Source organism: Rhinopithecus bieti, unplaced genomic scaffold, assembly GCF_001698545.2.
Source record: "Rhinopithecus bieti isolate Rb0 unplaced genomic scaffold, ASM169854v2 scaffold_32105, whole genome shotgun sequence".
Classification (NCBI taxonomy): domain Eukaryota; kingdom Metazoa; phylum Chordata; class Mammalia; order Primates; family Cercopithecidae; genus Rhinopithecus; species Rhinopithecus bieti.
In genome coordinates, this window is record NW_016814250.1 from 25,687 (window position 1) to 42,529 (window position 16,843).

At 37.0% G+C, this 16,843-nt stretch overlaps 1 protein-coding gene across 1 annotated transcript in view; it reads right to left on the reverse strand.

Annotated features, from left to right (window-relative positions):
* The window catches only part of LOC108514038 (tetratricopeptide repeat protein 29-like), a gene marked incomplete at its 3' end in the record, with an annotated part of 142,289 nt that overhangs the window by 19,182 nt on the left and 106,264 nt on the right, over positions 1-16,843 (reverse strand). The window contains 1 exon segment of the mRNA XM_017850071.1: positions 10,171-10,262. Within this exon segment, the coding sequence (XP_017705560.1) occupies positions 10,171-10,262 (92 nt within the window).

Consider the following 16,843-nt stretch of genomic DNA (forward strand, 5'->3'; position numbering starts at 1 on the left):
CTCCTGACCTCGTGATCCACCCGTCTCGGCCTCCCAAAGTGCTGGGATTACAGGCTTGAGCCACCGCGCCCGGCCGATGATAGTTTCTTTTGCTGTGCAGAAGCTCTTCAGTTTAATTAGATCCCATTTGTCAATTTTTGTTTTTGTTGCAATTGCTTTTGGTGTTTTTGTCATGAAGTCATTGTCCATGCCTATGTCCTGAATGGTATTGCCTAGGTTTACTTCTAGGGTTTTTATGGTTTGGGGTTTTACATTTAAGTCTTTAATTCATCTTGAGTTAGTTTTTGTATAAGGTGTAAGGAAGGGGTCCAGTTTCAGTTTTCTTCATATGGTTAGCCAGTTTTCCCAGCACCATTTACTTAATAGGAGATCCTTTCCCCATTGATTGTTTTTGTCAGGCTTGTTGAAGATCAGATGGTTGTAGGTGTGTGGTGTTATTTCTGAGGTCTTTGTTCTGATCCACTGGTCTATATGTCTGTTTTGGTACCAGTACCATGCTGTTTTGGTTACTGCAGCCTTGTAGTATAGTTTGAAGTCAGGCAGCATGATGCCTCCAGCTTTGTTCTTTTTGCTTAAGATTGAATTGGCTACACGGTGTATTCTTTGATTCCACATGAAATTTAAAATAGTTTTTTCTAATTCTGTGAAGAATGTCTATGGTAGTTTGATGGGAATAGCATTGAATCTATAAATTACTTTGAGCAGTATGGCCATTTTCAAGATATTCATTCTTTCTATCCATGGAGATGGAATGTTTCTCCATTTGTTTGTTTTCTCTCTTATTTCCTTGAGTAGTGATTTGTAGTGCTCCTTGAAGAGGTCCTTCACATCTCTTGTTAGCTGCATTCCTGGGTATTTTATTCTCTTTGTAGCAATTGTGAATGGGAGTTCATTCATGATTTGGCTATCTGCTTGCCTACTGTTGGTGTAAAGGGATACTTGTGATTTTTGCACATTGATTTTGTATCCTGAGACTTTGCTGAAGTTGCTTCTCAGCTTAAGGAGGTTTTGGGCTAAGACAATGGGATTTTCTAAATATACAATCATGTCATCTGCAAACAGAGACAATTTGATTTCCTCTCTTCCTGTTTGAATACGCTTTATTTCTTTCTCTTGCCTGAGTGCCCTGGCCAGAACGTCCAATACTATGTTGAATAGAAGTGGTGAAAGAAGGTATCCTTGTCTTGTGCCAGTTTTCAAAGGGAATGCTTTCAGCTTTTGCGCACTCAGTATGATATTGGCTGTGGGTTTGTCATAAATAGCTCTTGTGATTTTGAGAGATGTTCCATCAATACCTAGTTTATTGAGAGTTTTTAACATGAAGGGATGTTGAATTTTATTGAAGGCCTTTTCTGTATCTATTGAGGTAATCCTGTGGGCTTTGTCATTGGTTCTGGTTTATGTGAAGGATTATGTTTATTGATTTGCTTATGTTGAACCAGCCTTGCATCCCAGGGATAAAGCTGACTTGATTGTCGTGGATAAGCTTTTAATGTGCTGCTGGAAGCAGTTTGCCAGTATTTTATTGAGGATTTTCACATTGATGTTCATCAGGGATATTGGCCTGAAATTTTCTTTTTCTGTTGTGTCTCTTCCCGATTTTGGTAACAGAATGATGCTGGCTTCATAAAATGAGTTAGAGGAAACTCCCTCTTTTTCAATTGTTTGGAACAGTTCCAGAGGAATAGTACCAGCTTCTCTTTGTATATCTGGAAGAATTCAGCTATGAGTTTGTCTGGTCCTGGGATTTTTTGGTTGTTAGGCTATTAATCACTCCCACAATTTCAGAGCTTGTTATTGGTCTATTCAGGGATCCAACTTCTTCCTGGTTTAGTCTTGGTAAGGTGTATGCATCCAGGAATTTATCCAATTCTTCTAGATTATCTAGTTTATTTGTGTAGAGGTATTTACCGTATTCTGTAGTGGTAGTTTGTATTTCTGTGGGGTCAGTGGTGATATCCCCTTTATCATTTTTTATTGCGTCAATTTGATTCTTCTTTCTCTTCTTCTTTATTAGTCTTGCTAGCAGTTTATCAATTTTGTTAATTTTTTCATAAAACCAGCTCCCGGATTCATTGATTTTTTTGGATGATTTTTCGTGTTTCTATCTCCCTCAATTCCTCTATGATGTTAGTTATTTCTTGTCTTCTGCTAGCTTTTGGATTAGTTTGCTCTCACCTCTCAAACTCTTTTAATTGTGAGGTTAGGGTGTCTATTTTAGATTTTTTCCACTTTCTCCTGTGGGCATTTAGTGCTATAAATTTCCCTCTTAACACTGTTTTAGCTGGTAGAGTTTCTTTTATGTTGTCTCTTTGTTCTCATTGGTTTCAAATAACTTCTTAATTTCCATCCTAATTTCATTATTTATCCAGTAGTCATTCAGGATCAAGTTGTTCAATTTCCATATAATTTTGCAATTTTGAGTGAGTTTCTTAATCCTGAATTCTAACTTGATTGCACTGTGATCTGAGAGACTGTTTATTATGACTTCAGTTGTTTTGTATTTGCTGAGGAGTGTTTTACTTCCAATTATGTGGTCAATTTTAGAATAAGTGCCATGTGGCACTGAGAAGAGTGTATATTCTGTTGATTTGGGATAGAGAGTTCTGTAGCTGTCTACTAGGTCCACTTGACCCAGAACTGAGTTCAAGTCCTGAATATTCTTGTTAATTTTCTGTCTCGTTAATCTGCCTAATACTGACAGTGGGTTGTTAAAGTCTCCCACTATTATTGTGTGGGAGACTAAGTCTCTTTGTAGGTCTCTAAGAACTTGCTTTATGAATCTGGGTGCTCCTGCATTGGGTGCATATATATTTAGAATAATTAGTCCATCTTGTTGAATTGTTCCCTTTACCATTATGTAACGCTCTTCTTTGTCTTTTTGAATCATTCTCTGGCTGCCCTTAACAGTTTTTCCTTCTTTTCGACCTTGGAGAATCTGATGATCATGCTTCTTGGGGTTGATCTTATCATGGAGTATATTAATGGTGTTCTCTGTATTTTCTGAATTTGCATGTTGGCTTGTCTTGCTAGGTTGGGAAAATTCTCCTGGATAATATCCTGAAGTGTATTTTCCAGCTTGTTTCCATTCTCTTCATCTCCTCTGGTACTCCAATCAATTGTAGGTTTGGTCTTTTTATGAAATCCCATATTTCTTGGAGGCTTTGTTCATTTCTTTTCACTCTTTTTTCTCTATTCTTGTTTGCACGTCTTATTTCAGTAAGATGGCCTTCAAACTCTGATATCCTTTCTTCTGCTTGGCTGATCCGGCTGTTGATACCTGCGTACGCTTCATGAAGTTCTCGTGCTGTGTTTTTCAGCTCCATCAGGTCGTTATGTTCCTCTTTAAACTGGTTATTCTAGTTAGGAATTCCTCTAACCTTTTATCAAGGTTCTTAGCTTGTTTGCATTGGGTTAGAACATGCTCCTTTAACTCATCGTAGGTTTTTATTACCCATCTTCTGTAGTCTACTTCTGCCATTTCATCCATTTGATCTTTTGTCCATGTCTGTGCCCACATCCCTTGGCTGGAGGGAGAGGTCTCCTCTTCCCCGTGTGGCTCTCAGGTGGGCCACCATACCACACTGCTCTTCCCTCTCTCCGTGAGTCACGCCTGCCTTTTAGTCAATTTTGATGACAGAACCTGGATACCTTGGTTGCTGGTGAAGGATTCACTCACTTATTATGGTTTATTTTGATGGGAGCCCCAGCTTTTAGTAGGCCATCTTGGCCCCGCACCCACCAGTAGCATTTCTATATGCCCCAGAATGTATTTTCAACGGAGTTCATTTTTAAAAAGTATTGGTAGGATTAGGGTTATCTCCTTGCATAACCTCCCAAGGTTTGAAAAACATTCATTTTCACAGGTAAACACTGATATGTTTGTAAAAATAAGTTAGATTACTTTAAAGTCAAAATGAGTTATGGTGGAATTTAGGAAGATGTAGGTTTGAATCTCAGCCTCTTAGATTAATAACTTTGATTATACTAAAGTTATGAAACTAAAGAAAACTTTTGTTTCTTCATTTTAAAAATGGCCACAAGTTGCTGTGGGATGAAAAATTGTGTAAATGTATAGCTTGGCATGTAGTAGGGATTCAATAAATGGCACTTGTGTTATTATTATCTCTCAGTGAAATAAACAACTATCACATTGACAGCTCTCTACTTGACATTGTCTACCACAAGCCAAGAGGCAAATTCAATTTAGCTAAGCAATCCTTCCTGAAAACATTCATCATATGATGAATTAAGCACTCTGATTTGAATGTATGCTCTGCAAATCAGTCACATAAAGTCTATTTCCTAAGGGGAAAAATCAAAGTGCTCACATTTTTTGTTTACTTGAGTATCAAGTACCATCAAATACTTTTTTCTCTTATTGATAAAAGAGTATTCTACACATCAGAAATAGGGTGAAATTTTATGTTACCGCAGCTGTGAACACAACTTTTAAAAGTCTGTCCTCACTTTTCATACCAAAATTATGACTGATCTTCCACATATAGGCATAGGTCAATTCTCCAGAAAAAATATGAATTATTGGAGGAAATTTTCAAATGCAGGCATAGAGTAAAATATAATAATGAGGAGATCTCACCATTATTTTAATTGTAAATATTGTTTTGTGTGAATACTAAAAGTTATCGAGGAGTGAGTATTAAATATTAATAAAGAAAATACATTATTTAGAATTTTGAGTGAACTTGTGGTTCCAGGACTAAAATGTTCTGTCAAATTGTTAATTTTCACACACTTTCCTAGACTATAATATTCAAGAAAATTGATGGGGGAAAAATGATGATTTCTCTGAATATCACTTTAAAACCTTAGGGAAAATTATGATTATTAATTATTTAGCTAAGATGGACTCGCTGAAGCTTATTTATGTTAATGTTTCTAAAAACCAATATATTTGTGAAGAAAGTACATTTTGAATTAGATTTGGCCTGCTGAAGATTGTTAAATCAAGATATATACAAACAAAGAAACAAGCAAAAAAACTAAGTTTAGAGTATGAGAAACACAAAATAGTATAAATAAACCTATTGCTGGGTAATTCAAGTCATTTTTCTTCCAGAGGAGCAACAGATCTCCAAAATATACAAAATTATCTAGAATTTGCTCTAACAAATAAAGCTGGAGAAAAAAGTCTTATCATTGTAAGTCATTTGCTTTACTCAATGAATGTAGAGATCTACAGTCAGCAAAGTTGTTAATGCAACATCTGAAATATTAACATTATATGCTGGTTAAAGGTTTTCCAAATTTAAAAGTTAGCAACAGATTCAGAAGCCATTGTTTTTATGGAAGGGGGAAACATGGAATATTTTCTTACAGAAAAGCTACAGCTTATTTGTATAAGTTAAAGGACAAGGTTAAAATGTTAGATAAATATTAATTCCAGTTTTCTATATGCAGTGCACAGGTGCAACTTGAACAGCATATTATATGGTATAATCATTAAATTCATTCAACCAGACCTTAGAGAGTTAAAAACATATATTCGGAGGAACAGGACTCCTCGGTCCAAAGAATGAGAATGAAACAGTGCAGAATATTTGTGTATCAAGGTGATTCCAGTTTCCAACTGGGAAAACAGGACCGTTAACACCCACGTCCCTTGACAACTGTCCAATTATGTATATCACACTTGGCCTACTGTTTGCAGTAGAAGTAATCAATAAAGGATGTGGTTGAGTGAACATAGATTTTGGTTGAACCAATGCATGAAAACTTAATCATTTACTCAGAGAGAAGAAATCAAATAGAGCAGAGATGAAACAGCCACTAAGGGGTTTGTTGATTGTGCCACCAAGTTTGTGGGCCACAGATGAAAGTAATAAGGCAAATGGGATCAGTGACAGGAGAAAATGCAAAAAGCTATTCTTAATTTCATGAATTAATAGATATGTTTTGATGTATTTTTTTGGTCATTTTTAGGACATTTCACATCAAAGCCTGGATGTTCCATTTTAAAGAATATATGAAAATTACTAGGGCGTGTCATTTCTCTCAAGCAAGAAAAAATTAATTTTCAGCTATGACAGAAAGGTAATTTTCATACTTGAAACTTTGTGTGATTGATTTAAAGATCTCCATTGTGGAAAGTTTTCTAGGAAATAATTTAACTCGAGTTTGCAAGAAAATTTACAACTGGTATGGAATAAACCCAGAGATGGGTTAGTTGTGACCAATATGTATTAAACATATTTTTGTGAATTTTTTCTCTGTATTTTTTTTAATAATCTGAGTATTTTGGAAAGTTGTGACATTTCTGTAAATGAACTACTTTAGTAAATGAGGCAAAAAAAGAAATGCCATAAGGAAAATATAGGGATTTTCTCTCTCTGTATTTACTCAAACTGTCTGTATGATAATAATATTTACTTGTAATTTCTCAACTCACTTTCTCTTTGTTTTATGGACCATAATTCTAGCTTTTATTGTAGTTTCACAAGGCGATTGTTAGTATTTTAGAACATCAACTCTTTTCTTCACTATTATTCCAAGCAGGGGAAGAACGACATTACAAATGCTTATTTTCTGCTATGTTGCTTAAAGTCTTATGCAATTAATATTATTCAGATCAATGGCAAAAATAACAAAACTTGTTCACTTATTAACACCTTCCCCAATAACTCTAACACCAAGTCTGTATCTATGAATAATATCACCAGACAGGCAACTCTGTATTACCAAATCCTCAGTCTTGAGGGATTGTGGTGTGTTTTTCAATTGAGGGCTTAGTATAAATTCTTATAACCATTTTAGAAGCTTCCAGCCTTAGATCTTATTCACTGTTCATGCATGCTCAGTTGATGGCCTTAGACACACACTTATCCTAGACATGGCTATCCTCTTCCATTTCCTTTAAAGATATGAAATATGTTTATAGAGATAGGGCTACCATTAGTGAACCTTGTGCAATTGCATAGGTTAGGAAAAAGAGATTTAGAGGTGATGCTAAGCTTCATATGCAATTTGATTTATTTCTCAGCTGCCACCACCATAATTTCCTCTATTTGGGCTGTAGTCTGTTTCTTGCGTGTTGCTACTAACCTGAGAAGGACAATTTAGGGCTATGAAAGGGCTGGTACATGTGTGTGTTTGTGTTTATGTGTGTGGGTGTGTGCATGTGTGTTTGTGTGCACATGCATGTTTACTGAAGGATATCAAGTCTTTCAAGCAAAATGTTCTAAAAATGATCACAGAATTTACATCAAAGCATTTATTCAATGAGTGGACTTGATTTAATAATGCTTTACGCTATTCAAGATGCTGTTGTCTATCTTATAGAATTTTAGGTTTGGAAACATCTGCCTGTTAGTAGATCACCCTTTTGAATTATTTTGCACAGATGTTGAAATAATATGTGGAGGCTTGCAGTCCCTGAGTGCTCCTCTATAACCAACGACGATGCTGCAAAATCACAGATTTGGATTGGAAAGCTGGTTGTGGCCTTGGGACACTTTTTCACTACGACCTCAGAATAAGCATCCCCTGCACTGTCTTGTGCATTGTATAACATTATAAAATTAAGAATCCGTGTCTACCATGAAATCACTGGTGGCTTTATTGTACTTTAGTAGATGGGAATTCTTTTTATAATTAATTCTTTTTTTTTAATAGAGATAGGTTCTCACTATGTGGCCTAGGCTGGTCTTGAACTCCTGCACTCAAGTGATCCTCCCACTTTGGCCTCCCAAAGTGCTGGGATTACAAGTGTGAGCCATTGTGCCTGGCCAGGAATTCTCATAAAAAGAATTAGTTTACTTGGCATAAAAGTAAAATGGGGATAAATCTTCTTGCTCCTTTAAATGTTTGCTCTAAGGCACATTGGCAGGCTGCTGAGAGTGTTGGAACAGAGTGGTCCTCAGTCCTACCCAAAACACATTCAGCTTCATGATACATCAAATAGAGCTCTGTTCCATCCTACTCCCAAGCTCCACATAATACTTAAATAGGCAAATTAAAACATCAGATTGCCTGTTAGTGCCAAAATTAACCAGATAATTGTTCAGCTCTTCACTTAGCTTTGACTGTATCGACCAGGAATTCAAATCCTGGGATAGAGGCTAAAATATTCCAGATAAGAAGCAAGGCTAAGAGGTGAGAATTATTTGAAGACAGCCTTATGTCTCTGGAAGTTTGAAAAATAATTATAAAGACCATCAATAACCAAAGGGACATTTCAATATTTGTCCTGTGACATAGTAAGTGCTTAGTAGATGTTTATAAATAAATTTTTCTCTTGAAGTTTTATCTCTGTATTAATTAATTTATTTATTTTTGAGATGAGGTCTTGCTATGTTGCCCAGGTTGGACTCAAACTCCTGGGCTCCACGGATCTTCCCGTCTCAGCCTCCCAAGTAATTGGGATTACAGGACCCCACCACCACACTCAGCTTATCTCTCTAGTTATGCTGGAACACAACGGAAATGTCATTTGGTAAAAATTATTTTATAAACAAGTTAGGGGACACATTTATATGCTGCTACAAAGCAAAGCAAAGAATGCAGTCCTTTTCTGCTGATTTTTGGGCAGTGATAACAGCAGAGTCAAGTAAGTTCACAATCAAATGTACAATCAGCAGAGCTGGTTTGTTCCAAATAGACATAAATTGAATTCTTATCAGTCTCTTCTTTGTATTCAACCATCTGCATCTTCTGGGTTGTTGTTTGGAAGTAAAAGTTTTTAAAAATAGCTGAGTTGGTCTTCCATGGACTAGTTACCAATCTTTATTTAGAAGGGTCACAACATTCACAGGCTGCTTGCCTTACCCATGACTGGCTCTGTCTTTCTTGGGTAAACACCCATGCTCTACTTTTCCTTTTGTTTTTTTTTTTTTTTTTTGAGACAGAGTTTCACTCTTGATGCCCTGGCTGGAGTGCAGTCTCGGCTCACTGCATCTGCCACCTCCCAGGTTCAAGTGATTCTCCTGCCTCAGCCTCCCAAGTAGCTGGGATTACAGGAGCCCGCCTCCATGACTAATTATTTTTTTATTTTTATTTTTTTTTTTGGTATTTTTAGTAGAGAGAGGGTTTCACCATGTTGGCCAGGCTGATCTCAAACTCCTTACCTCAGGTGATCTGGTCGTCTCGGCCTCCCAAAGTGCTGGGATTACAGGCGTGAGCCACCATGCCTGGCCTCTCCTTCTAAATATGTCTGCGTTCCTAAACCATTTATCCAGTGATTACTGCATTTTATTTATTTTGTAGGATATCTTTAATTTCATTGGTACTGATATTTTAAACTATGATTATTATGTTAGTAACAGTACTTATATAATGATTCCAATTTTACTTCACTAGGTACTTTTTAATGTTTCAAATGTCTTTGAAATAACAGTTTTACTTCTAAAACACCTCCTTGTATGTGTTTACAACTGAAATATAAATGGGAAGAAATTAGAACTTAACACAATCTATATCTTTTATTATAGTTACTGCTACAAACATTGCTATTGTTAAAAAGCTGTATCTTGGATATAAGATAACATAGTAAAAACCAAGGCCTTAACCGATAACTTCTCTTATTGTTATTATTTCTTAAGTCATAATGCTACTCTATAACAATCAAATGGAGTAAACAATGATTGCAAGACAATGACTGAAGGATGAATGATATACCTTCCATAGAAAAGTAGCTATCAGAAGTTGTTCATATATCTAAAATTTTCTGTTTTAAATGAAACATTGGGAATATTGGTTTTAACTCCAGTTGTTTATCCAGATGTGCTCAAAGGAGAGATGTCTTAATGGAAAAGTATGACTGAAGCATAAATGGAAACTTTCCTCAAAGAAGAGATCTGGAAAGGTTATGGTGAGCCACAGCCACTGAAGCGTACTACATATTTCTGTGCTCTCTGCTTTCTTAACTTGTGAGATGTGACCCGATTTTTTTCTCTTTTATTCAAGGTCATCACTAAACTTACAGAAAACCAAAAAGAAAATACAACGAAGGAGGCATAGACAAAGAAGAGTTTAGATACATATTTTAAAATACCAAAATGGTTTAAAATAACTTACGATGAAAGGGTCACTTAAGAAGGGCACTGCTTAAAATTTAAGCAGGCAGTAATGGAAAGCGACAGACCTCAAACAATTTAAGCCTTTCACAGTTGAGTGAATTCACAGTGACAGCAAGACCAGGATGTGCTAACTTACCTCTGCAGGACCTTGGCTATGGCTTCATAGGCTCTCCCCAGGCTGAGATCATCATCCAGTTCTGTGGAGATTTTACAGTAAGTGTCAAGGACCTATCAGGAAGAGAAATACATATTGAACATATAGCACAGCCAGATACACTGATGTTTCATTTCATAAGAGAAAAACTTAAAATTAATACTTGTTTTTAATGTCTATAAAAAATTTTATTGATTAAAAATTCATGTTGGTTTGGTTTACTTTTATCTGTAGTATAACTTGTTTTGTGGCAATCTCTTTAAGCCATGACAGTGAGGCCGTACTTTTGGATAAAATAATTCTTTTCTTGCACAATTCCCCAAATCTTCCAATTTATATAACTTAGGCGTGAATAAATAATTGAACGGTTTTTACAGTATTTTAAAATATGGGACTATTATCTAAGGTAATATAAGGCAGATTATAATATTCTACTATGATAGCTTAAATATCACTTTTCTTTCTATAAATAGCTATTTGAAAGACGTGAATTTAGGTGCCAGGCAATTTCTAAATCTATCATTTTATTAGATGCATAGCTCACAGTTTGTGCATGTATACAGTTTACACTAAAAAATATTTCTTACAAATGTATTTCATTACCAACAATCTCTTCAATAATCAAAAGATTACAGCTGCCACAGCCAAACATGTGATCTTAATTTAACACTGACATCATCTGTATGGTATAATTTTCCCTTTTCCTTTTTTCCCTCTTTCAATGGCCGGAAGGAGAAAAATACATAAAATAGAATCCCCATTCTTCCTTTTTCCTTCATTATTACATGACCCAACCTATTACACACATGAGGACACAGGAAATCTCCAAAGACCTCTATGGAAATCCTTTTTGCACATTTTCTAAGAAAGAATTAGCAAAAGTCATTTGACGGCATTTGGAAGACAGAGTCAGTGTGAGGGACGACATAAAAACAACTCGTCTGTTACTGCCTGAATCAGGCAGCCTAGAAGGTTTAAGTTTGAGCAGCAGGGTTGATATTTTCTTTGCTTTCTTAGTGTCAATATTTGGGAAATAATTTCAGTGAGGCTATTGTGACACTTCATAAAATTTGAGTTTCATGTGGTTTGCAAGTGACTGCTTGACATAATGCTGTTGTTAAAACTTATGGCTATATATTGACCCAGGGTTTTATTTCCTGCTAAAACCACAAAGTTCAAAATTTGGGGTTTTTTTTTGTACTTTAAAACATATATATTTTAATAAATAATATATCTATCACCTCACCAAATTACCATTTGTTAATGTGGTAAGAATGTTAACAATGTATTATTTTAGCAATTTTGAAATATACATTATTATGACCTTTGATTTTCATTTTCAAGTCTCCTAACAACCCTGTGTAAACCTGAGAATATTCTTTTCACCCTGTCTTACACAACAAGTAGCACTTAGATCTAATCTGATATGAATTGACATAGACCTTTCTGAGTTAAAGGGCAGTGCCTCTGAATTTTGTGAATTTATAAGATATCTTTTGGAATCCAAATATCAAAATATTTAGGAAGAGACTTTCTGGTGTCTTTTTAAGGTCCATATAATTTATATGATATTCTAGAAGTTTAAAGTAAAGATGGAATATAATTATATTTTCTGCCAAAATAGTTCATTTGTTTTTTTCAGCAAATACCGTTATTGTGTCTCAGGCACGATGTTAGACCATAGGATCTTAAGTAGATGCGAATATGCCTGTAACCCTCAAGGCATTTATAGTTCAGTGCTCCAGACTTTGGACTGATACAACTATGTGAATTAACAATGACTGAAGACAGGTTTTTCCAGGGCTAAAGCTGTGCTTATACTGCACCACTCTCTCATGGCCCTGATCTTCATGGGCTCTGAAGCACATGGCAACAATCAGAGGTGCCCAATTTTATCTGTGAGGTGTGACTCTTCAGCCCATGGATAGAAGGGTAGGTTCCCAAGTAAACAGAGGTAGATACTTCAGTGTTGATGGCTCCTATCCCACACCACTGTGCAATAATTCCTGGGAGCAGAGGGGCAAAAAACAGCTTTGGCCTTGCACTTGATTCCACAGTAGCTTCCCCATGGAGACAGATGTGGCCTGCTGAAATGAACACTAACCTTAGAATAAGAACACTTGGATTCATGTGCTAGCCTTCCATACCCAACACATTTGGGCCAGGAAATCTCTTTAAGTTTAATTTCCTCATAGTAAAAAAGAAAGTCTACCTCTGAAAATGGTTGTGACACTGTGAGATAATATAAAGTGCTATGTAGATATTAGGATAAGAATTCTTTGGGAACCTGTTAATTAGCCACCAGTGAACAGCTCCTGGTAGGAGTGTCTCTCTTCAAAGTAAAGACAACTGATCTTTTCTGTGGTTTCAGAGAGTGGAGAGAGTGTGGGTATTTCCTTAAACAATCTACAGAAAAACAGGAAATATATAGGCAGTAGGACAAGTATAGTTCATTATTGACCAAGTAGGGAAAATGTCAATCACATGAAATTCACATGAGGGTCTTGCGAAGGAACTGCTCTAAATCAAAGACACACCCTCTGCTCCTCCGGAACATGAGGTGCAGTGGGAGAGAGGAGTGCATACAGGTGGAGTCATAAAAAGATTACTAGACAAAACACAGTGGATTGGCAAATTGTGTAGTTCAAACTAAAAAACATTAAAATGAGTGGAAAAATAATATGATACTACAAATTCTGTAGAAGATACAGATGTTTTAATTTACAAGAAAAATTCAACCCTATTAAAAAGTGGGCAAAGGAGGTGAACAGACACTTGAAAAGATGACACACATGTGGCCAAAAAGCATACAGATAAAAGCTCAATATCAGTGATCATTAGAGAAATGCAAATCAGAACCACAATGAGATACCATCTATCATCAGTCAGGACAGCTATTCGAAGTCAAAAAACAACATATGCTGGCAAAGGTTGTGGAGAAAAGAAAATGCTTATACACTGTTGGTGGGAATGTAAATTAGTTCAACCACAGTGGAAAACAGTGTGGCCATTCCTCAAAGGGCTAAAAACAGAACTACCATTCAACCCAGCAATCCCATTACTGGGTATATACCCAGAGGAATATGAATCATTCTACCATAAAGACACACACGTGCAAATGTTCATTGCAGCACTATTCACAATAGCCAAGACATGGAATCAACCTAAATGCACATCAATGCACACTGGATAAAGAAAATGTGGTACATATACACCATAGAATACTATGCAGCCATAAGAAAGAATGAGATCATGTCCCTTGCAGCAACATGGATGAAGCTTGAGGCCATTATCCTTAGCAAACTAACATAGAAACAGGAAACCAAATACTGCATATTCTCACTTATAGGTAGGAGCTAAATGATGAGAACCCATGGACACAAAGAGGGGAACAACAGACACTGGGGCCCTGCTTGAGAATGGATGGTGGAAGGAGGAGGAATACCAGAAAAGATAACTGTTGCATACTAGGCTTAGTACCTGGGTGATGAAATAATCTGTAAAATAAACCCCTGTGACACAAGTCTACCTATATAACAATCCTGCACAGGTACCGCTGAACTTAAAATAGAAGTTTTTAAAAAAGATAACAGATGTTTTATACGGATTTATAGCAGGCAACTTTATCTGCTTAAAGCAGGTAAGGTATAATCTACAAATTAATAAATATTGATCAGCTTGAATCACTAGACAAAGAATGGAACGATTTTTACAAAGAATACTTCAAGTATTATAAGAAAATACAGTGTGGCAATCTGAGGGGTGCACTGCACTTGATTGACTATCCCTGTGGCAGACAATATGTTGGAAACAGAGCCAGGATCAAGATGGTTAAAATCTAGCATTGCAAATCAGAGATAGGCAAAAATAAAGGATCCCCAGGTACAAATATTTTGATGAATTGAAAATATATACAATATAAAAAATATAAATGAATTTATCTATCTTTAAAGTTCAAGGGAATTAATTTAACCTTTGTCAAAAGACAGAGGAGAACATTAATTTAGTGTGCTACTATGTAAGTTTCAATGGACACCAAACGACATGATACCAAAGTTACCAAAGTTGGCAAAGCCAGTTCATACACCTCATAAGAATTGAGTGCTACATGGCCACTCTATCCAATTGCTCCAATAATTTCAGTGAGTAATGAAAATGAAGCTTTGAAAACAATTTCTGTGACTTCAAAGAAAACAGACTATCTTCTTACCAAAATGAAATAGATGTACTTGGTAAAAACATTTTCAAATAAAATCCAAAGTTCTTACAATAAAATAATTGCTATTGGTCACCTAAAAACAAAACTAGTAGAATACTCACCAGAAAAAAATGAGAGTGTACAAAAGAACAATGCTGGGGATATGCTACAGATTCTTTGAAGAAGTGTTGTTGTAAAATGAAATTTAAGGATTATTAATTTATTTTTACTGCAATAGTCTCAGGGAATATCAGATTTAAGTCAAACATTGTCAATTGTAAAAAAAAAAGTAGAATGTCTATCTGTCTTAGAGAAAGTAGAAAAATATCCTTGCCCTCTCAGAAGATAATAATTTAAAATTTATAAGAATAAATTTTGTGCCTGAGCTTTGGCACCTTTATGGAGACACATAGGAAGACATTATTAGGTCTAATAATTTCGAGCACCCAGTTGTCTTTTTTCCTTTCTATGCTTAGGACTACCAGTTAGGAGAGTACCTTGGACAGACAAAAATGAACCACAGCTGACTCTTGAATGACACAGGTTTGAACTGCATGAGTCTATGTAATGTGAATTTTTTTCAACCAAATGTAGATAAAAAATACAGGATTTGATGGATTCGGAACCCGCCTGTAGGAACAACCGTATTTGGTATTCATCCTCCTTTCTGACTTCCTCTGTTTTCCTATTTCTCACCCCACTTCAATTCCTCTCTTATATAGCTTTATTTTAGAAACCATTAAAACATAAAATTCCACCAATCTTGGCCCTTATTTTTGCTTTAACAACTGAAACTTTAAACCACTATGAGAACTATCACTTCAGGCCTACCTTTTCCAAATTAGATGGAACTGTCTCCCGACCCCTCTGCCCAGCCAGCCTTTATAGGAAAACACTGTTCCAGTTAATTTGTTTTTAAAAAGTTTAAAGACCTAGGGTGCGCCCAAGATGGCTGAATAGGAACAGCTCCAGCCTCCAGCTCTCAGCGTGAGCGACATAGAATAGGGGTGATTTCTGCATTCTCAACCGAGGTACCTGGTTCATCTCACTGGGTCATGTGGTGTCGGACAGTTAGCGCTGGTCCGCGGGTGCAGCCCGACCAGTGAGAGCTGAAGCAGGGCGAGACATCGCCTCACCTGGGAAGTGCAAGGGGGAAGGGAATTCCTTTTCCTAGCCAAAGGAAATTGAGACACACAGCACCTGGAAAATCGGGTAACTCCCACCCTAATACTGCGCTTTACCAAGAGTCTTAGCAAACGGCACACCAGGAGATTATAGCCCACACCTGGCCCAGAGGGTTCCACACCCGTGGAGCTTCCCTCATTGCTAACATGGCAGTCTGAGATCCAACTGCAAGGCGGCAGCGAGGCTGGGGCAAGGGCGTCCACCATTGCTGAGGCTTAAGTAGGTAAACAAAGTCGCCTGGAAGCTTGAATTGCATGGAGCCGACCACAGCTCAAGGAGGCCAGGCTGCCTCTGTAGACTCCTCCTCTGGGGACAGGGCATAGCTAAACAGAAAGCAGCAGAAACCTTGGCAGAGGTAAATGTCCCTGTCTGACAGTTTGAAGAGAGCAGTGGATCTCCCAATACGGAGGCTGAGATCTGAGAATGGACAGACTGCCTGCTCAAGTGGGTCCCTGACCCCTGAGTAGCCTAACTGGGAGACATCCCCCACTAGGTGCAGACCGACACCTCACACCTCACATGGTGGGGTATACCCCTGAGACGAAGCTTCCAGAGTGAGAATCAGACAGCAACACTCGCTGTTCAACAATATTCTATCTTCTGCAGCCTCCGCTGCTGATACCCAAGCAAACAGCGTCTGGAGTGGACGTCAAGCAAACTCCAACAGACCTACAGCTGAGGGTCCTGACTGTCAGAAGGAAAACTAACAAACAGAAAGGACACCCACACCAAAACTCCATCAGTATGTCACCATCACCAAAGACCAAAGGCAGATAAAACCACAAAGATGGGGAAAAAGCAGGGCAGAAAAGCTGGAAATTCAAAAAATCAGAGTGCATCTCCCCCTCCAAAGGAATGCAGCTCATTGCCAGCAACGGAACAAAGCTGGACGGAGAATAATTTTGACGAGTCAAGAGAAGAAGGCTTCAGTCAATTGAACTTCTCAGAGCTAAAGGAGGAACTACATAACCAGTGCAAAGAAACTAAAAACCTTGAAAAAAGATTTGATGAATGGCTAACTAGAATAACCAATGTAGAGAAGTGCTTAAAAGAACTGATAGAGATGAAAACCATAACACAAGAACTACGTGACAAATGCACAAGCTTCAGTAACCAACTCGATCAACTGGAAGAAAGAGTATAAGTGATTGAAGATCAAATGAATGAAATGAAGCGAGAAGAGAAGTGTAGAGAAAAAAGAGTAAAAAGAAATGAACAAAGCCTCCAAGAAATATGGGATTATGTGAAAAGACCAAATCTACGTCTGATTGG